This window comes from Ictidomys tridecemlineatus, chromosome 10 (assembly GCF_052094955.1).
Source record: "Ictidomys tridecemlineatus isolate mIctTri1 chromosome 10, mIctTri1.hap1, whole genome shotgun sequence".
In the NCBI taxonomy this organism is placed as follows: Eukaryota; Metazoa; Chordata; class Mammalia; order Rodentia; family Sciuridae; genus Ictidomys; species Ictidomys tridecemlineatus.
In genome coordinates, this window is record NC_135486.1 from 131,131,563 (window position 1) to 131,153,700 (window position 22,138).

General features: G+C 50.7%; 1 protein-coding gene across 3 annotated transcripts; it reads right to left on the reverse strand.

The window, feature by feature from the left end:
* LOC101969757 (acyl-coenzyme A synthetase ACSM2B, mitochondrial) lies at positions 1-19,937 on the reverse strand. Of its 3 annotated transcripts, XM_078024274.1 has the most exons (16): positions 19,779-19,897; positions 18,800-18,888; positions 18,214-18,398; positions 14,855-15,065; positions 14,458-14,665; positions 12,945-13,088; positions 11,381-11,537; positions 8,609-8,688; positions 8,268-8,391; positions 7,049-7,129; positions 5,796-5,897; positions 4,391-4,518; positions 4,172-4,271; positions 3,674-3,793; positions 3,064-3,596; positions 1-653 (listed from the first exon to the last, which is right to left on the reverse strand). In XM_078024274.1, the coding sequence occupies exons 1-16, from the start codon at positions 19,883-19,885 to the stop codon at positions 248-250; spliced, it is 2,775 nt and encodes a 924-aa protein (XP_077880400.1). In that variant the 5' UTR covers positions 19,886-19,897; the 3' UTR covers positions 1-247. The 3 variants fall into 3 exon arrangements, with proteins under 3 accessions (XP_077880400.1, XP_077880401.1, XP_077880402.1); XM_078024275.1 differs by lacking the exon at positions 18,800-18,888 and having other exon boundaries at positions 19,779-19,937; XM_078024276.1 differs by lacking the exon at positions 3,064-3,596 and having other exon boundaries at positions 413-653; positions 19,779-19,883.
* Between the last annotated feature and the right edge of the window lie 2,201 nt (positions 19,938-22,138).

A 22,138-nucleotide genomic window follows, 5' to 3' on the forward strand; every position in this document is an offset into this window, starting at 1 on the left:
TTGATTTAACAATGATTTTATTACTTGATTCTAGGAAGACCAGATGATATCCAAAGCATGGGGCGGGGGGACCGGCTCCTTCACGGTCACCACAGCTGGGATCAGAGATGGAGCAAAGGGGTCGATGATGTGCCTCAGACTGTGCCTGGCTCATGGCAAGTGCCAGTGTTTATTTCATGGACTTATTTTCCAGTTGCTTTCCCTTGCTGGTGAATCTTTCCACGACATTTTTAATTTCCTTTTCCTGTTACCCTCTTATTTTCCCTCTCATCCCTCTTCTCTTTCTTCTTTCAGCATCTAACAAGGCAATACTAATCATCAAGGGATAAAAAACCCGAAAATCCTCACAGGGAGACTGAAGCCCCCCAGGGAAGGGGAAAGGGGAGGGGACCTTCAAAACGATCAGCCAAAATAAACATTTTATCTTTATACATTGATTTTTCTCAGGTATTTTGTTATGGTAATGGAAAGCTACACCAGAAACTGGTACTGAAATAGAGGGTTGTTGTAACACCCCAGTGAGTGACTCCGGGGGTGCAGGGAGGGTCTCACTGGGCCCGGGCTTGCTCAGACGTCTTCCACTCTCTGGCTCGAAGCTTTGCTCGTTGGATTTTCCCTGAGATGGTCTTGGGCAGGTCCAGGACAAACTCCAGCTGTGGGGAAGAAAGGGACACAGAGGGGCTGGAGTTTTCAGAGGAGTTTCTGTGACGGGGAATCCTGAGGCTGGGGGCTCCGGGTGAGTGAGGAAAGAACCTGGGAAATTTCCAGAAAATCTCTGTGTGCAACAGGAAGCTTCAAACAGTGCCACGGGGCAAGGAGAGGGTGGCTAGAACAGGGCAGAAAAGTCTAGAACTCTGGTCTCCAACCAACTGTCACTCAGAGGAGAAGCAAGAGAGGGAACTGGGTTTGGCTCAGAGGCCAGCGCTCAGAAATGTCAGCTGTTGTCAGTCTGGACGAGGAAGAGCAGAGGGCTGAAGTCAGAACCCCTGGTTTTGTTGTGGTTTTGTTTTTAGTACCAGGGATTGAACCCAGGGGTGCTTAGCCACCAAGTCCCATCCCCAGCCATTCCAAAATATTTTATCAGAGACAGGGTCTCGCTGAGTTGCTCAGGGCCTCGCTAAGTTGCTGAGGCTGGGTTTGAACTCGAAATCCTCCTGCCTCAGCCTCCCGACCTGCTGGGATTAAAGGCGTGCGCCACCGCCCTTGGCCAACCCCTGGTTTTTCATTTCATGTCTCAAAAGGTTTCCTGTGGATCTGCTTTGCTCCAATTTCACTATCTTCACCTGTGAAAGGCGACGTTGGAAGGTGAGAACCCTCCATGTCTAATAACCCTGAGTGCTAAGATACAGATGAAGAGAAACCACGGAGACTTCCAGTTTTAGGGCTCCGAAAAGATCCGAAAAGATCAAATGGAAAATTCTGGAAATCAACCATTCATACATTTGAATAGTTTCTGTTTCAGTAAATTGTTATAATTGATTTATTATTGTTAGGGTTCATTTCTTATTGTGCCCAAATTTTAAGTTTTCCTTTATCATAAGTAGGTACGTATAGGGAAAAAAAAAAAAAAAACGTGGTCTACCTGTCGGGGTTGGTGCTACCTGGTTTCTTAGAGCCTATTCCCTGCAGATGAGGGGGCAGTACTGTCCAGTCTGCGGTCACTTTAGTATTCAGAGGCAAAGTCGAGGAGCTTCAGCAAAGACCATGCGGCCTAAACTATGGACCCTGGGGCCCCCGCGGGGTAGACAGAGACGGGAAGTAGGTCAGAGCGGACATGTGGGTTGATGTTAGGTAGCACTGTCTTTGGCACGGTTGGTCAAAAGAACCTGCTGCCTTGGGAATTCTAGAGGAAAGACGGAGGGAAGGACTTCATCTGGCGGGGGGACACTTAAGTAATATGCTGTAAACTATGGGATAGGGCCCTTCCACTAGATCTTCCAGAACATTCTATTACAGTTCAGAATTCATAACGACGTTTGGTGTGTTTTGGTTCCTAGTCTCCTTTAAAAGTAAGTTCTGGGTGTGGTGGTGGCCCATGCCTGGAATCCCAGGGACTTGGGAGGCTGAGACAGGAGGACAGCAAGTTTGAGGCCAGCCTCAGCAACATAGCCAGGCCCTAAGGCCAACTTAGCAAGACCCTGTCTCAAAAAATAAACAAAACAGAACAACAACAACAACAAAAGGGCTGCGGGGATGTAGCTCAGTGGTAAAATATCCCTGGGTTAACTCCTCACTCCTGCCCCCTGGAAGAAAAACAATAACCCGACTCAGGGACTCAGGAAACGCTTCTTAGGCGCCGTTCTTCCAAGTGCCTAATGTCCTGTAGATGTCAACTCCTCCCGACAACCTGTGGCGGGTAATCATCAGCCCCATTTTAACTGTCAGTGAACAGGAGAACAGAGAGGTCACGGGGTAAGTAGCGGGAGTTGGAATTTGGACCCGAGGCCTGTTGCTGAGACTCTGAGAGGCTGCCTCGCTCTGAGCGGAGGCTGAGGGCCCGTAGGGGGGGACTCTGATGGGCAGCGAGGTCCCCCTCCAGGGATGAAGGACTTGCCACCGCTGCAGCCTCCTTGGAGGATGGTCCCAGCCGAGGACAGCTGTCCTGCCCAGGCTCAGGGGCAGCCCGCACCCACCCCTGCTCTACAGGGGTCTGTAAAGGGATCGTTCTGAAAGCTCGTCCGTCCTAACCTCAGACCCTCCGGTGGGGCTGGCCGAGGTCCTCCCGAGACTGGATCCCGGAGCAGCCTCACCCCCGGGTCCTGCTCCCTGCCTGTCCCCCTCCCTGGTGTTGACCCCTAACCCCTCCAGTCTCCGCCCCCGGGTCCGCGTCTCAGGAAGCCCCCATGTCAAGGAGCGTGTGCTGAGGAGGGTGGCCATCGGGTCACCCACCGATCCCAGGGGCCTGGGCTCACCAAGGTCTCTGTCACCTTCTGCTCCAGATTCAAGACCTGTGTTTCCTTGCCCTGGAACCAGCCCTCACCTTGTACCCAGACCTGTGGACCGACATCCAGACCCTCGGTCCCTCCCCAGAGATCAGCCCAAGACGGGCACAGGACACCTTACCCGGGGGACCACGTGACCCAGAGCTGGCCGACCAGAGGATCCGCGCCTGGTTCCAGGGGTGGGTTCAGCCCTGGGCCTCTGCTGGGGCCCGTGGGGACATCCATGCTCTCTTCCCCCTGGGATTTGCTAAGCCGCTGAGAAGGGGCGGGTGTCTGGCGCTTCTTGGGGCCCCCAAGGGAGAAGGAGTCCAGAAATGAGGCTGATAGAGAAGGAGGCCCAGGTGTGCGAGGGACACTCCTGACCGCGCTGTCCTGGCGCCTGGGATCAGGGGGATGGGACACCCTCTCCTGGACCGTCCTCTCGTGTGCGCCAGGGACGAGAACTTGACTGTCTGCCACCTGCAGCCGAGAGCTGTAGAGCCCCGGATGTCCCAGCAAGGCCCCGGGCAGGGACGGTGGGGGACAGGCCGGGGTTGGCTGGCCCTCGTTCGCACGAGAACGTCTGACATGGTTTCCCCACTGGGAGTCGGTCCAAGACTGAGTCTGGTTTCTAGTCCTCGGTGGATGGTGGTGGGCTTCTCCTGGGCGGCTTCCCTGGTCACAACCAAGGAGGGATTTTGGACCGAGAGGCCTGGTTCCCGGCCTCGTTCCCCGGGAGCGGGAAGGCTCACCTTCCTCGGGTACTTGTACGGGGCCGTCACCGACTTCACGTGCTGCTGCAGCTCCTGGGTGAGCTGGTCCCGGTCATGGGACAGGAACTCGGGGGCCAGGACCACCAAAGCCTTCACCACCTACGGCCAGGGAGAGAAGGGCGCGTAGCGGGCTCAGTCGTCCCCTGGGATCCCGCCAGGCTCCGCAGCCACCACCTCGGTGGCCCCTCCATGCACCTCCCCATATCTGGTAGGGTCTTTCTTTATTCTCAGAGTCCCACCGGGAACCACCTGGCTGAAGGATCCCATCCTTCGCTCCAAATATCTCCTCTGTTCTCATACGAGCCTGCCTATAGGTGGACCTTACTAGGTGCCTGACCCTGTCCTAACACTTTACAAATACCTCGTAGGGACCTCTCATCTTACAGAGGAGCTAGCTGAAGAACAGAGAGGCTAAGTAGCTTGCCCAAGGTCACACAGCCAAGGTGCGGGCCTAGGCTGTGCACACCCCATCATCACCTCTCCTCGGTCGGGATCTGGACTGCTGATTACAGCCGACTCAGCCACAGCAGGGTGCTCCAGCAGGGCGTTCTCCACCTCTGAGGGCCCAATCCGGTACCTGCGGAAGGACCCGTCCTTCAGTGAACACTGGACTCAGCCTCTAGGTCATCCACAAAGTACAGAACCCGCCAGGATGAAGGTCCAGAACGCCCTTCCCAGCCCAGAAGCCAAGCTCACCCGCTGGAATTAATGATATCGTCTGCCCGCCCCACGAACTGGAAATACCCATCTTCATCCTTGATTCCTCGGTCCCCCAGAAGCCAAAAGTCCCCGCGAATATTGGCTGCGGTCTTCTGGAGATTGTCCTGGTGACCGCAAAAAGCAAGTCGTTGTACCTGCCAAGTCTAAGTCCCTGTCCCAGGGCTACCATGAACAGATGTGCCGGTTGAGCAGTATGCAACCTGAACAACTACACAGGGTGGACCTGCCTTGAACCCACCCACCCTGGATCCCTGATCCAACTGAATTTTCCTCCTTTATTTCCCTCCTTTATTTCAGTTGGTCCAGCTAGGGTCTCTCACTTATTCCCCTGGGTCCGGTCTGATGGGTAATATTGATGCACTCTTCCATCCGTACACTAGGGGATTTCTCCCCATTGGTTTCAGCCTCCCTTCCGTGAACAGCCTCAACTCTGCTCACTCCCTGATCCTGTCCTCGAGTTTCTGGTCGATTCTGTCCTTTTCCCGGTTCCCTCCAATGTGCGGGGCCCCTCTAGGCAGCTGAGGCTTGGGCTTCCTCCCCTCCATGCACCTTCCTGTCTTGTTCAGCTGCGGGGGGTGCGCGAGGTGGGCTTCAAATTGGGTGTTGAGTTACTGGGTTAGACCGTGTCATAGAGGAGCCTTAGCCTAGCTCCCTCACTGGGCAATGTGAGGGCACTGAAGAATCAGAGAGGTCAAGAGGATTGACTGAGGCTCAACAGCCATTCTAGGTGATGGAGCTGAGACCAGGAGCCAGGTTCCTGAACGGCTAGCTTAGCTTCCTTCCTCATGTCACGAGGAAACCGAGTCTGGAGAGCCCACGGCCTTGCCCAAGGTCACCCAGTGAACGGGGAAGCAGGGTTCTGAACTCAGCAAGCTGGGTGCAGAGCGTCCGTAGGGTGACCAGGAGGACTGAATGACTAATGTAGGTGAGGTGCTTTAGGACAGCGCTGACCTTGTAGTAGCGGCTCAATCAAAGGGGACACTTGTTAATCAGCCAGCCTGGGGGTCTTCCCTGCCCACTTCCCCGGAGCCCTGGGCGTCAGTGACCTTGGTAATCTCTGGCGTCACCGTCCTCACCTGCAGGTGACCCTCTCTACCTGCACCTTCCGGGGGCCTGAGGCTCAGGATGCCCCCCGCCCCGCCACCGGGAAGTCTCCAAGCCTCAGACCTCGGGAGGGTGGGGGCTGGGCGGGAGGGCAGGCCTGTGACCCGGATCCCAGAGGCGGGCTCGGGTTGCTCGGGGACACGGGGCAGCCCTTCAGCTTGGCGGACACTGGACCTCTTGCCGATGCCTCTGGAGAGGTTCGTCACTTGAGGTCCCCTTGTGTCCCTTGGTGCCCCGCGTTCCCACTGGAGAGAGGGGGATGGGGACCGGTCCTTACCACATAGCCCAGGAACATGCCTATGGGCTTGGTGGGCCTCACCCTGATGGCCATGTCTCCCTCTTGGCCGGGGGGCAGCACGTGGCCCTCCCCGTCGATGACCTGGAGGAGGAAGCCGGTTGGCAGGAGGTGACCCGTGTGGCCGCGTGAGTGGGTCAGACAGAGACCTGCTCTGGAGGAGTGTGCAGAGGCCCAGGGACATAAAAGTCTCCCGCGGTGTGTGAGGCCACCTTGGAAAAGGACAGAGAGAGTCTCCAATCCCCCCCCCCCCCCCCCCCCCCCGCTGCCTGGTTGGTAGCTGACTCTCAGGGCGCTAGGCCTCGAGGTTTTCTGGGTCACACAGACGGACAGCCCAGGTCAGGGTCTTTATCCAAGCGAAACCGGACACTAAGAAAGCAGCTCGGTCGGTGGTTCTCCTGGGGAGTGGGGCCACGGGCCACGACACAGGATTCTGAACGGAGTGGGAGTGTTCACCGTCGCCCTTTAGAGGCACACGGCGGGGCACGGGACCACGGGTCCACAGACACAGATCCCAGCTCCTGCGGTTCAGCCCCCAGAAATAAGGCAGGGAAAGGGGCAAAACTTTAGCTACCACCCACTCGGTCAGGTCTCGACTTCACTAGTCAAAATCTGGGGTAGCACCCTTTGGGCGGACCGGTGACCTATCTATGACCCAGTTATAAAATTCAGGATGCACATTGGCATCCATTCACCTAGAGAGAGGGTTACACACAGCCGGGCGCGGTGCCTCGCGCCTGTGACTCAGCAGCTCGGGAGGCTGAGGCAAGAGGATCGCAAGTTCAAAGCCAGCCTCGGCCACTTAGCGAGGCCCTCAGCAACTTAGCAAGACCCTGTCTCTAAATAAGATATTTTAAAAAAAGGGCTGGGGACGGGGCTGAGTGGTTAAATGCCTGGGTTCCATCTCTGGCACCAAAAGCGAAACAAAAAAAAAAAAATCCCAAAAACCAAACCAATAAAGATTCACCCTTATTTCTATTTTTAGAACACAGGTCCTTCTCGAGCTGATTTGTCAGCTGTACCAAGCTGTTCTCTGCGTATGGCAGGACTATAATCTACCTTCCCTTCTTCTCCCTCCCTGTCTTCCTCCCTCCCTCCTCCCCTCCTCGCCTCGGGCTCCATATCATTTTCATATCTTTTATTCTCAACTATTTTTGACTCAATGAACCGTCTAATAAGCAGACGACTTAACAGGTTTATGATTCCTGTCCCCCTGCTCAGGGGCCCCAGCAGACCTGCACGTCGTAATGGGGTAAGGCCGTCCCCAGGCGACCCGGCTTGATGTTCATGGTCCTGGAAACCCTGCAGATGAGTCCCTGTGAAGAGCAACACACTCAGGAGCAGCCCCCCAGGGGCACAGAAAAAGAAAGAGGCCGGGGACAGAGAGAGAGAGAGCGGTTCCGCCACCTGTTCCTGGCGCCCGCCCTTCCCATCCCCCAACCCTCTCTCCCCTTTCTTGGAACCTCCGTCCTGCTCAGAAAGCAGCCTCCCCGGTGACGACCTCCCAGGGAAGAGAAACTAACAACCACATCGTAAAAATATCCCACGGGCCAGGCACGGGGGCGCACGCCTGTCATCCCAGCGGCTCAGGAGGCTGAGGCAGGAGGATCGCGAGTTCAAAGCCAGCCTCAGCGACTTAGCCAGGCCCTCGGCAACTTATGAAGTTACCAGTCTGTGGTCTGAGCAGGCCTAAAGGATGCTTGTTGGATGACTTCCTAGGATAGGACCGGTTCTGCTTGAATCCTGAGAGACGGCCCTTACCATGGAGGTGCCCATGTCCCCAAAGCTTTCCCTCTAGTGCCCTCCCAGGGTGGCTGGAAGCTCTGGCCAGGCTGTTCCTCACAAGAGCTTGCTAAACTCTTCCCACATCCCAGCTCTGCCATGGCCCCCTGCAGGAGGAGAAAGAATTCCAAGAAGATCTCCCAGCAGGTGACGTTGGGCCTTGCAGGCGGCCTCTCCCCGCCCCTCACTTAGACGGAAGCAGCTTGCTACAGTGCCTGACAGGTGGAGGTGAAGGAGCCCGAGGCCCTTTCCAGAAGATGGTCGGATGCAGCCACTCAATCCTGAACTTCCCAGCCTCCAGAACCATAAGCCAGCATGAATCACTTTTTTTTTTAATAAATTACCCAGTCTCAAGGATTCTGTTATAGTAACAGAAAAATGAACTCGGATCCTAGCCCTTCTGTCTAGTTCACCTGCTTCATTTTCTATGTCACCTAGTTCACCGCTGTTCCATAGCTCTCTTGGGCCAGCTACTGCGGCATCTATTCAGTTATTCTCTCTCTCCCGCACTAGAATGCAATCTCTTATGAGAGCAGGCGTTTGCCTGTTTTGTTCCCCTAGCAGATGCTCAATATTTTTTTTTCAGATAAGTGAATGCTAAAGGGTGGCTAATATGTTTATTATCAAAGCCCACCAGGTGCACCAGCCCATGATTTCCCTGAGAGTGGGTACCGTTTCTGTCTGGCCGTAGAATTCCCAGATGTCCAGCCCTGTCTGGGCCCTCCAGTTCTCCAGAGTTTCCGGAAGCAGGGTCTCCCCTCCAGTAAAGCAGTTCTGTAGGTGTGGGAACTTGTGTCTGAAGAAGAGAGAGAGGTAAAGGACCCTCAGCCCAGTGGGAAACAAAGTCCCCCTGGACCACCCAGAGCTGGGGTCTGGGTGCTTTGAAGCTCTGGGGCTGGTTTCATGGGACGACCCGTGTTTACAGGGTCAGGTGGACAGACTTTTGCATGTACATGAGGGAGGCCTGGGGACGCACCCACAGGCTCCTGCCAGCCTCCCCAAAGTCCCATCACCTGGAAAGATCCTGTTGGAGCAACATCCGGTAAACGAGGGGGGCAGCCACCAGGTTGTTGATGGGGTAGCTGGACAGCACCTGAGGGGAGACAGACAGCTGGACACTCAGCAGGTCACATGTCAAACTTTCCAACATGCACAGAGGTCACCACCCTGGGGCTTGGAGTCACAGCGGTCTAGCTGGAAACCTCAGCTTGTTGGCCCGTTTCAGGCTAAATGAGCCTCACAATTCTCATGCATCAAGACACCCAGAAACCGAAAAACTCCATCGCAGCAAAACAGTCTAGGGCCCATTTGGAACACTGGCTGCCTGTTCCCGGACATTTAAGACTTGCCCGAACCAACACATCACTTAATAGTGTCTAAATCCCCGGGCATCGTGGAAAGACTGGGGCAGCTCAGCTGTGTGACCTTAGTTAAGTCTCTTAACCTTGCAGAACCAGCTTTTTTTTTGGGAGGAGGGGAGGGGATACCAAGGATTGAACTCAGGGGCACTCGACCACTGAGCCCCATCCCCAGCCCTGTTTTGTGTTTTATTTAGAGACAGGGTCTCCCTGAGCTGATTAGTGCCTTGCTCTGGCTGAGGCTGGCTTTGAACCCGCAATCCTCCTGCCTCAGCCTCCGGAGCCGCTGGGGTTACAGGTGTGAGCCACCGTGCCCAGCTGGAACCAGCTTTTAAATAAATTGTTTCCGACCTATTTTCCTGAAAATCTTTTTGGAGGATAATTGAGGTTTTTTTTTTTTTTTTTAAGTTCTTGGAAAAGTTAAAAGTATCTGTAGACATTTCAAAAGAAATGCTAAAGGGTGGCTAATATGTTTATTATCAAAGCCCACCAGGTGCACCAGCCCATGATTTCCCTGAGAGCGGGTACCGTTTCTGTCTGGCCATAGAATTCCCAGATGTCCAGCCCTGTCCGGGCCCTCCAGTTCTCCAGAGTTGCAAAAAAGACCTAGTATTGACCACTTGCTATGCCCTGTGCTATCTTGTTTAATTCTCCCACGAACCCCAGGACCTCTGTACCGTCATCCCCATCTTAGAGAGGAGAAAACTATGACTCAGGGTTAAGTATCTTTTCCAAGGTCACAGCCATCAAGTGGAAGATCAAATATCTGCCCCATGTACTCTTCAACTGTTATGTAATATCAGCTTCAGTCCAGGAGAAGGATTGTCCAGAACTGAAGAGCAGTTTAAGCAAAATGTCTAAAAAAAAAAAATACTAACACGAGAGCACCACACTGTCGGTTCACTCAGGGGCTCTCAATGAACTAGCATAAGCTACAAAAATCACCCTACGTTCCTGCCGCGCAGGAAGCTCAACTTGCATTGACCTACTTATTTGCTAAACGTCTTCTCACCTCTCCTTTGTGAATTTGCTCAATTCCACCAAGTGGATTTTATAAAGATACACCTGTTGTCGAGTCTTGCTTTACTTTGTGTTTTGTTTGCAGAACTTAGCAAGAGCCAGTTCAGAATAGAATAATCTGTTTTTGGAAAGTAGTAGAAAAATAATCTGCTGAGGACAGAAGGATGGTGTCATTCCAAGAGAATCTCCAGAGGTAATCCAGACCACCACTTTTTTGACTTCTGAAGGTGTCATTTGTCCCTTAGTTTGTTTCTGGAGGCCTTCTCTCAAGAAGGCAGCCAGATGAATGTCTGGGTTACTCATGAACTGCTACCGAGATCTGCAGGCCCAAGAAGGCAATGATCCAGCTCCCACAGCATAAGCACAGTTCAAATTCATTAGAGCATTGCAAGAAAAATGAGGCGACTTTTACTGCTCATGGCTACAAGTTAACAAATAGTTATTGTTTGTGGATTTTACTTAATGATTTCCCAATCATGTTCTATAGGGAAAAAAAAATCCAATTTGTTCTTCAGGATTCCTCTTAGATCATACCCCCAAAGTAGATCGAATTCAAACGTCCACCAATAAAAGATGGAGAAGAAACTTAGGATTGATTCACAGAATGGAAGGCTATACAGCAGTTTAGAAGAACAAACTTCAGACACATGCAACAGTGTGCACGAATCTCACAGAGAACAGGTTGAGCGAAAAAACATCAAACACAAAAGATTACATGTTGTATGAGTCCACTTACGTAAAGTACAAGAAGGGGCCAAATCAATTTGTGGTGGCAGAAGTCAAAAGAATAAGGAACATCTTGGGTGAGGATGTGGTCAGGAAAGGGTGTGTGCACCTTCTGCATGGATGGAGATGCTTTGTGTCTGGATTTGGTGGCAGTTATCTGGGCGTCTGAGATGAATGCAATGTGCCATATGCACAAGATGGAGCCCCAACCTTTCATGTGATGGTATTTGAAGGTGGGAGGTCCTTACATCAGGTAAGGAGGGGGGTGCCCCAAAGATGCATTAGTGCCCTTGTAAGAAGAGGAAGAGATTCTCTCAAGAAGGCACTCATTTGCAAGCCAGAAAGAGGACCCTCACCCAGAAGCCAACCACGCTGTTACAATGATCTCGGATTTCCAGCCTCCAGAACCGTGAGAAAAAAGTGGTGTCTTAGTCACTCTGGGGTATTTTTATCGTAGCAGCCCAAGTTGACTAAGACAATGTCGAACGCGGGTAAATTATTTTCAAGTTGAACACTTGGGACTATTTGGGTCAGGGACCATTTCTACCTTGCTCACCAAGCCCGCTCCCGTGGGCCGGGCTCTAGCAAAAATGATATGAATGGAAATCCACGGCCCTAAATGGGCGCATGCAAACTCTGGGCTCATCCTGACCAATCCATGCAAAGTGGCTCTTCTCTTACCTTCAGAATGGTCTGGGGGTCAAACTTGGGCAAAAGATGGATAAATACGCAAGCTCCCAATGTCCAAGGTTCCAGAACTGAGGTCAAAAGGTTCAGGATCCAACCCGGGTCTGATACGGTCCATATGATGTCCGAAGCTCGCATGCCTGTCCAGGTGCTGGGCACAGAGAAAGCACACATCCATCCCGGAGAGAGCACGTTGGGGCGTGTGCCACACAGGGTGTGTGTGTGTAGGTGTGTGTGCACAGGGGTGTGCGTGTCCGCCCGTATGTTTATAGGAATGTGCGCACGAGTAAGCAGGGAGAGGGCAGGAAAACTGTTTTTCTGCACAGTCTGTCAAGAGGGATCAAGTGTTCTAAATGTGACCCCAGCAGATATGACTGAATAGACACTTGGGTCTTATGTGTTCTCCTTTTGTCCTCAGAACTTAGTAGAGCGTCACACGTGGTAACCACCCAGGATTAGCGTGCTAACAAGAGTCATCTAAGTAATAGTCTCACAAGGGCCTGGCCAAGTTCAAGTTTGACTGAGCAGAACGTGGGCTTTCATTTCTCCAAGCATCATGAACAGGTAACACTAGTTCCCTTTATCTCTTCAGCTCAGAGTGAGAAGTATTAACCCCGTCTTAAAGCAAGAATCATTTAGACTGGACCGGAAGACGTCAGGACCACCTAAATGAGGCTGATGGTCACCACAGTAGGTGCCCTTTCTTGCAGATTAATAAATTCAGCTCCGTAGGAAATTAGGCCTATTAGGACCAAAGTTGGGAGGTGTGTGTGAATGAATATATTATCTATATTTAAATAATTTATCCTCTATTGTTTAAAAATGGCATTTCCCTACAGCTCAGCTATTAAATAATTTGTATAATTAATCACATTTGCTGATACAATGGGCTTGTAAGTAGGACAATGAAGTTTTTACAGGTTTTTTTTTCCCTGAAAGTATTTTTCCACTCTAATAACTCTAATAACATAATAAAATTAAAATAGCACAGGCCAGATCCCAAAGATGACAGAAGATTCCTTCTTATAATTGCATGAAGACCTTGCCATAGTGTTTCCCGGTTTCACAGATGAAGCTGATGCAGGAATGGAATACATTTCTGAATTATGTGGTCTGTGATCCAAAAACTCTTGAGATCTCAGCTCATTTAACTCATCCATCTCCACCTTCCATGTTAATAAATTTGCAAAGCAATTTTCTATTAACAAAAAAAAAATGTCCTCTTGGAATACTGGTGCCATGAAAGCCAATTGGCAGCACCCCACAAGACAAGATAGAGATTGTTCTGGGAAAAAATGCACATGAGCTTTACTGCTCAACGTTTACCCTGCTAGCCACAGGGTTCAAAACCTGGAAGAGGTTTTGAGATTTGGAATTACCTGTGATGGAAACGTCACCCTGAAGAGCGCTGGATTCCCGGTATGGGAAATCTTGCTTCTTAAGACCCCACCTCCCCAGTTGTCTTCCTCAGAAACTCCCAAGAAGGGTCAGGTCTACCCTCAGCAAAGCCTGTATGTCTGGTCCCTGGGCTCTCTGGGAGGGGAGGGGCGTGGCTTACCCAGCATCCATCTGGGCCTTGATGCCCAGGCTGGAGTGGGAGTGTTCCGCCATCTTGGGAGGGCCACTGGTTCCACTAGTGAAGTAAATGGCAGCTGCTTCTTGGCTTCTGGTCTCCACACAGTGATGAGTGGTGGGTGCCTCTCTGATGGAGACACAGACTGTCACCTTCTCACATCTAGCCTGGACACCAGATGTCACAGTGACTCATTTTGCCCACCAGCTCCCAGGCTGAGGGTAAGCCCCTTGATCCACTTCAGAAGGAGGGAGGCATTGAGTAGTTAAGATCATGGGATTCTGAGTTAGTCAGATTGGAAGTGAAAACCACTCAGGTTTGGCACTTTGATAACTGTGTCAGTTTGTACTAGTCATTTAACCTCTTCAAGTCTCACTTTCCATACCTGTGAAAGGGGATCAATACAACTTGCCTCATAGAGTCACTGAGAAAATGACCTCTACCACAAAGGCGGTATTCATTGTGCTTCGTAGAAACTTCATAAAGACTAATCTGACTGTGGTGCACAGGAGGGGGGCAGTGGGTGTTCCCAATGCTTTCTTTTTTTGGGGGGGGTGGGGAATACCAGGGATTGAACTCAGGGGCACTGGACCACTGAGCCCCACCCCCAGCCCTATTTCATATTTTATTTAGAGACAGGGTCTCACTGAGTTGCTCAGTGCCTTGCTTTTGCTGAGGCTGGCTTTGAACTCGAAATCCTCCTGCCTCAGCCTCCCAAGCCACTGGGATTACAGGCATGTGCCACCACATCCGGCCCCCAATGCTTTCTTTCTTTCTTTCTTTCTTTCTTTCTTTCTTTCTTTCTTTCTTTCTTTCTTTCTTTCTTTCTTTCTTTCTTTCTTTCTTTCTTTCCTTCCTTCCTTCCTTCCTTCCTTCCTTCCTTCCTTCCTTCCTTCCTTTCTATCTTTCTTTCATTCTTTCTTTCTCCCTGCCAATGCTTTCTTGATGTCTTCTTTTATTCCCTGAAATCCCCTACACATCTCTCAGACATCTCCCCCGGCACCCTGGTTTTGAAGCTGATGTCACTTTATTTCTGACAGTTACCTTAAAGACCATGACATTAGAAAGAAAAATGTCCCTCACGGAGGGATTTCAGACATGTGACAGGGAAACACATCCATTGGTGAGTCTTGCTATGGACCTTTGTAAGGACCCCTGGAAAGCCTTGCTCAGGGATGCAGAGGTGAGAAGGTGACCATTGGCCATCTCTTAGGCTTGGCCTCCCATACTGCTGGCCTCACGCGGGTTTGAGTCACGGTTGCCACAACCCTGAACCCGTGGAGGTTACCTTATCAGTTCTTTCTTGGAAAATCCTGGAAGTTTCCTGTGTTTTCCTCAGAAGGTCCCCACACAAAGCTCCACTTAGCCCTTGAAATGACCTTCCCGCCCGCTCTTCTCTCCCAAGTCCCCCCACTCTGCTTCCTGAGCGCCCCCACCCCAATAAAGCCCCTGCCTGCGAGTGTTTGGCTCGGGTCCCCCTTTGGGGACCAATACTCACCGCATCAGGGTCCTGAAGTCCAGCCACCCGTCCCGGCTTTTCTCGGACACCAGTAGCTTGATTCTCAGGGAAGGGCAGTCGGAGGCCACTGCGTCCACTTCTTGGGCCACCTCGTCCCCAGCCACGATGGCCCTGGCCTTGGAGACCTGCAGCCTGTAGAGGATGTCTCTGGACTTCATCTGGACAGTCCCAGGCATAAAGACGAGGCCTGGAGAAGCCAAATGGTTCAGACAGAGCTAGGAGGAAGGGCCGGGGACAGTGGCCAGCCGCCGGGGGACAGGGGCCCAGGGGGAGAGCGGGAGGCACACTTCCCGGGGGGCTGCTCTGGGCAGAGGGAGCTGTGTGTCTCTGCCCCGGGAAAGAGGCGGCCGCCCAGCCCGCGGGGCCCGTCACCAACCTGCTCGGAAGCAGCCCAGGGTCACCAGCCACCACTCAGGTACTCGGGGCAGCACCACGGCCACACGGTCCCCACGCTGCAAGCGGCAGGCCCCCGAGAGGACGTTGGCGGCCTGCTGGCTGACTTCACTCAGTTCTCTGAAGTTCCACTGGACCTGGTCCCCATCGCCGCTCACCCACCACAGGGCTGGGCCTGGAGGCCTCTTCCCAGCCTGGGGACAGAAGCCTGCGGCTAACTCAGGGCCAGGGACCAGCCCAGAGACAGACCCCAGGTCTTGGGCTCGCTGCGTCAAGGCCTGGCAAGCTCTCGGGACCCCCACAGGCTCTTAAAAGGTCTTGAAAACCTTCAAGTGTTGCTTTTTTATTTATTTGAGTTAGATCTGTCAATATTTACCATGCTAGAAACCCAAACGGAGAATTAAAAAAAATACGCGTTTTTAAGAAGTGACAGTAATAAGCCAAGGGTGGGTTCTGGGAAATGTGTCGTTGGCAGCTTTAGGGTTGTGTACACTGTGGGACAAGCTAAGGCAGCCCGACCTCATGACGTCACTAGATCATATAATCTTATGGGATCACCATCGTGTCCTTGGTCTGCCAGGGGCTGAAATGTCATAGGCAGCGTGTGACAGTCCAATTAACACAAGACTGCTTCCAAATGACACTATTCTGCTTCTTAACTCAGTAGTCACTCCTTATTCAAGGCTTCGATGTCTGCTGAATGAGTTCCCTGCTGTCCACGACAGTCCAAAAAACATGAAATAGAAAGTTCCAGATATAGACCGTTCGTGATTTCTAACTTGCCACCTCTTCTGAGCAGCATGATGATATCTCATCATGATTAGGGTGATTCATTTGTTTATTTTTAGGTGGCGCTGAGGATCGGACCCAGTGCCTCAGGCTTGCAAGGCAAGCGCTCTACCACTGAGCCCCAGCCCCAGCCCCAATGATTAAGGTTTTTGAAATAAAAAAGTCAGTATATTTCCCCTCAAAAAAGAAAAAAAAATAATAAATAGATAAAACCCAAGAAAAAAGGAAAGAAAGGAAGAAGTGGCATAATTTTACATTTACCTTTCAATTCATGTTGGTTTTTTAACGGAGACATAAAAACATAAAACTTGTGTCTACTGACGGGCACCCGTGATGGCTCAGTACACGCGGACACCTTTAAGTCAGGGTGAGCCTATCGAACGGCTATCATTTCTCTTTGGTGAAAACATCTGAAATCCTTTCTTAACCTCGTAAAATACCCAGTTGTCTCTGGTCACCACTGGGCAGTCGAAAACCAGAACTTCTTACCCCATCTAACTGCAGCTTAGTTACCCTGATCAGCCTCTCCCTCTCCTTCTCCTCTCCCCATTTTAGCTATTTTCAGGTGTATAGTCCAGGGACATTAAGTCCTTTCACCTTGTACAACCATCACCATCTGGAGAAAACTCTCCATTATCTAAAACTGAAACTCTGGACCTTTCGGACAACTACCCTTCATCCCTACTCACTTAGACTCTGTCACCACCCATCTACTTTCTGTCTCTAAGAATCTGACTCTGCCAAATCATACACTGGCTTATTTCACTCAGAATGAGGTCAAGATCAAGGCTCATCTCTGTAAGATGCAAGTGTCAGAACTCCCTTCTTTTTTGAGGGTCGAATCATATTCCATTGTATGGAGAGTCTACACTTTTGTATCTGTTCATCTGTTAATGGACACTCGAGTTTTCCTGACCTTTTGGCTATTTTGAACACAGTGACTATGAATCTGGTTGTATGACTATCTCTTTGACATACTCCTTTGGATTCCTTTGAGTATAAACCCACTGGTCCGATGGATGCACTAGATGGTGTTGTATTTTGGGGGTCAGGAGCGGGATTGCATTATATGGTAATTCTACTTTTTTCAGATTTAGAGGAATGACCCTATTATTTTCCATCATAGCGCCACCCCTTTACGTTCCCACCAGCGATGCACAAATATCCTATTTTCTCCAAGGTTTACTTTTGAAAGAGTTTCTCACTCCCCAGATCCCCTGAATCTGGTGTCATCTCAGGGGGTTCCCAGGTCATAATTGAAGTACAACAGGCAAGCAAAAGAGGAAACACAGATATTTCAAAATTCCATGGGAGTGATATGACTTTGTGGTAAGAATGTGTTCTCTCCTGTGTTGTCAAACTGTGATAATCAACTAATATGACAGTGAAGACATTTTGCCATTGTCTCAACGATAGTTGAGTATTCTTTTCCGTATGTTGAGTAGTCATTTGAGTTCATTTTTCAGCGAACTGTCTGCTTATATTCTTTGTCCTCTTATTTTGGGTGAAGCCTCTTTTTTTCTTGGTTTATGGGAACTCTTTTATATTGGGGATATTAACTCTTTTTTTTTTCTATTACTTGAATCGAACATTTTCCCCCTGGTTTGGATTAATTTTCATTTTCTTATGGTGTTATTGATAGAAAGGTTCTTTTGATCTTTATGCACAGATTTTATTAAACCATTTCTTTTATGGATTCACAATTGTGAGTTGAGCTGGCCGGGCCTTTCCTCCGTATTCCAAGGAGATATGATTTTTAAAGGAAATCCAAAGACAGAAATTTTGTTTTAAAATTTTTCATTTTAAAACGTGGACCTAACTTTTTTTTTTTTTTTTCCCCAGAGCACCTGAACCTCGGTTCTATCGTCAGCCTGGGGGCCAGGTGTTGTGTCATAGTGTTGGAACTTCAGGGCAATGTCACCATTGGGGCCACCTTTGAGAGCGCCCTTGTTTAAAGCCCATTCTGGCAGATCTACGCCTTTGCTTATCCTACCTTGGATGGGCTCTTCCATCCCCAGTCATGTGCACAAGGCTTCAGGTGAAGGTGCATCAGCGCCAACTGGGTTGGAATTCTAGAAGCTCAGGAGAACTCAGAAAATGCACACCACTCTCACTCTCTTTGCTGTCTCAGGAGAGAGCCCTTCTGAAATCTCTGCCTGGTTGGTGGACATCCTTCTTGCCCGTCCCCGATGACAGACCTGTGACCCAACTTTGGAGAAGACTGGCTCAGATTTGCTCTTCTCAAACCCAAACCCATTTCTTCTGTGACCCCAGCCCATCTTGCTCTTGGTTTGCTCTTGGGGGTCAGAACAGAGCCTGCGCCATCTTCCAGGGGTTACCGGATGGCACCATTCTGTGCCAGGCTCCCGGTGCCTTTCTGTCTGCCAAACCCATACCGTCTCATTTTCCCACTATGGGCGATGAGCATCCTGTTCATAGCTTCTTACAGGGACTGGTACGTAAGCATTCAGTAAACATTTATCGAGTGAATGGAAGAATGAATGAAGCCAGCCAAACCGTTCCACCCAGTGCCTCTTCTCTCCCTCTTCTTACCTTTTCCATACCAGCCCAGTGATCAATCACGTTGCTAGCAAAGTTAAACTTCTCTGGCACATCTTGGTGGCCCCACGGTATGGACGACAGTTGCCTGACGGTAACGCGGAGAGGGTACCGGGACGTCTCAGGACTCCATAGGGTATAAAGTCTCTGAAGTTTTTGCAGCCAGTGCATGTTTGGATCTGTGAAGGAAAGCAGAGGCAGGGCTCAGCCTTTCCTTAGAAGATTGCTCTATGAATCATCCTCTCAACCTCTCAGGGCTCTCTCCAGGAGTTGACTTGTGGGAGTCATGAGTGGGATTGGCTCTCAGAATCTGTTTCAGCGTCCTTCTAATATGCCTCATTCTCTGAGGGCACCTGTTCAATTTTTCTGACCATTCTGTGACATCCAATTTCATATAATGAGTCCCTTTGTGCTTAAAATACAGGAAGTAGTAGATTGTATTATTGTTCCTGGCAATTTGATTCCTGTAGTGAGACTATATCTATGTCTATGTCTATGTCTATGTCTGTCTGTCTGTCTCTTTCTCCTCATTCACTTCCATGTGATTTCCCAGTGTAATCTGAAAGAATAGCATGCATACCCCTGCCATGGACCTTGGCCTTCCCACGCAGTATGCTCTGGTCAGTGGAAGGAGAGTGAGTTGGTCTTACTCTTGCGTGTCGATTCTCTCTATGAGAATTTCATATCCAAGATGGGTATTTTCCCTTTATCCTGGGGCCCAGAATGTTAGGGCTAGCCACAGACAACCCTCAGACCCACGGAGGGAAAATATGAATGGTTAAAAGCTACCGGGATGATTTGGATGTTGGTTAGTGTATCCCCTGCTGACTAATACAAGGAGCATCTATTTCTTGAAACTGAAACTTGACCGATACTTGACCGGTATCTTAACTACTATGGACCTGCTACCCAGGACCTAAGACAATCAGTTCCCAAGGTCTAGCTGTTGTAATTATTGTTTCCATATGCATTGGCCCCAGGGAAAGTAGTTTCACAACTGGTTGGCCTTTGAGTCCCATCATGTGTGCCCTGATGATGATGATGCAGAATTTAAGTCTAAACAACCCTTGATTCCAGAAATCCAGCCGGCAGGACAGTCAACTGGCTCAACTCCAAGACATGTTTGTTGAGGCAGCAGCTGCCAGAACACTCAAAATCTCTGGCACATTTGCAATCTCTCCTATTTTCTAAAGGAATAACAGGCTAAGGTTTCTTAACACCTGGGTCCTAAGCAGGAATATATACTGCTCCTGTACCTGCGGGTGTTTCTCTCTTTCCATGACTGGCTCTTGCGCCTCCTTCGGTCCCCACCTTCCCAGACAGGCCACCTTTCCTGATGGCCACCCAGCTCTTACCTGACCACCCTCCTCCCAGCGCCACAGTCCCTCCCATTAGCTATGCTACTATCACCCTTTCCTCTTCCCAGGTTGCTTCCTCACTAAGACCTGGCAGATGCTCTTTCTCCGTGAAGTGTCACTCTCCTTGTTAACAGTAACTCCTAAAGATTGGTGACACCAGGAGGCGGCACCCCATCTTCCATTCCTGACAGCAGCTCTCACCTTCTGAGTTCTTTCTGGAAGTCTCTCTGGGGATACCTTGGTCCACTCTCTTCCTGAATGAGCAGCGCGAGTGTCCCCAAAGCCTTTAAGAAGAGCACAGTAATCATGCAGAGAGCCCCTGAACTTAATTTCTCCAGACGTGGTGGAGAGCACAGCTAATCATTAACTGTGCACGGTCCTGGAGTCTTACGTGATGTAACATCATTCCTCCTAGCCAAGTTTACGGACAGCCTGGCCCTAGAGCCTTCGGGTCCACTCACTCTGCACATGATCTCATCCAAGGTCATAACCACCTTGCCAGCGACCCTCACCTGTGCATCTCCAGAGTAGATCTGTCTCCTGCATCTTAATCTGCTTGGTTTCTCCACTTGGGGGTGTTTAATAGGCACTTTATACACACTTGGACAGAGCTGAGTGCCTGATATTATCTCTTCCTGCAAATCATTCCACCCCATCTCCTCTCCTACCCATCTCTTACCCATCTCTTCCCCTAGCATTCCAATCCTTCCTACTTGAAACCTTAAAGTCTTCCCTGACTCATACCTGGGTCTGGCAAACCCATCACTCGTATCTCAGGCTATCCAGAATCTGTCTCATTCCCTGCCCTGTTCCAAAACACCACTTTCACTCCATAAGAGTATGCTGTGGCCTTCTGTCTGGTCTTTCTACCTCTGCTTTTTGCCCCCTGAAATCTGTTCTCGAGCAGAGTTAGCCAGACTTAAGTCAGACTGTTACCAACTGGCCAAGGGTTCTTTTGTTCAATTCAGATACAAATCACAGAAAGGCGGAGTGCAGCTCCCTTAGTGTTAGCAGCTCTGGGAAGTTCCACAGCAGCTCTCAGCTGCTCTCCTAGCAGCTCTCTCAGCTGTGAGCATTGGCAGTCCTGGCTGTCGGCGGCCCTTAACGTTACCAGCTTTGCAACCAGCTCAGCCTGCCCAATTTAGACAGAAATTACAGATAGGTAAAATAAAACCATTTGAAGGAGGCTTTACTGGAGCTGGTGCTACAGCATAAAGGGGAGCAGGGCCTGGGATGGAGCTTTCTGGTCAGGCTGATGAGGTGAGAGCAGTGCTACTGATACAGAGAGATGGGCCTGGCTCACGCACGTGCAGTTTCCTGCCTGCCAACTGCAGGTGTTCTGTGCCGTCATGCAAGTCTGTGAAGGCTGCTGAGCTGCCTGTCCTGGCTGTCACGGATCGGGGAGGTACATCTCTGGACAGGAGAGAGGATGTTTAAAGCAGCTGCAGGATGGAAAGCTACTGCAGATGTGAAGGGGCCATGCCATGCTCCTCTCTGCCTCCTCGGACCATCCTGGAGTAGTTGGGGCTGGTCCCTGACGTCAAAAATGGTGCAGTCTCAACTCTGATCCCTGCCACCCCTCCACCCTGTGCTTCAGGCCCAGGTGCCACCCATCTTTATCCCAAGGCAGCAGCAGCTGCCCCGGAGTGACTGGGCTTGAGGAAGGGGTCTGGAAACTGTCACTCAAACAGCCTGGTGGGCTGACCCCCGCTCCCAGCAGCTTCGCCATGGGAAAGAAACAGCAATCTGTTCTAGAAAGGAGGAATCACAAGAAAGCAGAAAAACACCCCTTTAGGGTGGGAGGGCCAGGTCCCTTCAATTCCAACTCAAGACCATGGACTTCTCTGAGCAAAATCCCAAGCCCTTGCTCTGATCTACAAGGTCCTCACCACCATGGTCTCTCCAGAAACTCTCCCCTCGCTTCCCGGCTCCAGTCCCACAGACCTCCTTGCTGTTCTACCTGCATATAAGGCACTCCCGGCCTCAGGGTCCCTGCAGGTTCTGTTCCCTCTTCTTGAAATTCTCTTCCACCTAAACATCCAGATGATTAGCTCCCTTCCTACCACCACAGCTCCACCAAAGGATGTGTGGTCCTTCTCTGCCCCCCTGCCCTAACCTCTCTGCCACATTTTGTCTCTTTGGTCATCTGTGTCTCACTACATCTGCTTTATTTATTTATTTTTCTTCCCTTTACCCAACATAAGCTCTCTGAGAGCAAGGATGTTTGGGTTTGGTGCTTCTTGATCCCTAAGCCCCAAACCAATATCTGGCACCGATCGAAGTCATCTCCTTTGGATAAATAAAGAAGCTGAAGCTTGAGGGCCTTGACCCTAAGCTCCCTCAGCAAGTGAAAAGCAGAGAGAAAAATCTAAGGGGCCATCTCCACGGGCTCCCCACTCACTTTTTCCTGGAACCTTGTGGAAATCTCACCTTTCCCTCCCTCTCAGGGAGTGTGACAAGGGACCCGTACTCATTAACCTGCTGGGCCCCAGTGCCACCTGGTCATGGTTCACCCTCCACTCCTCCCCAGAGCCACTTGGTATTTCTCCAAATGTCCCAGG

Coding starts and splice junctions, on each gene's coding strand:
- LOC101969757 (XM_078024274.1), bottom strand. CDS start 19,885: ATGATTACTGTGCTCTTCTTAAAGGCTTTGGGGACACTCGCGCTGCTC. Junction 13,089..14,457: donor GACTTCAGGACCCTGATGCG/GTGAGTATTGGT, acceptor TGTCTCCATCAG/AGAGGCACCCACCACTCATC. Junction 8,689..11,380: donor ACCCCCAGACCATTCTGAAG/GTAAGAGAAGAG, acceptor GTCTCCCCTCAG/GTGCTGTCCAGCTACCCCAT.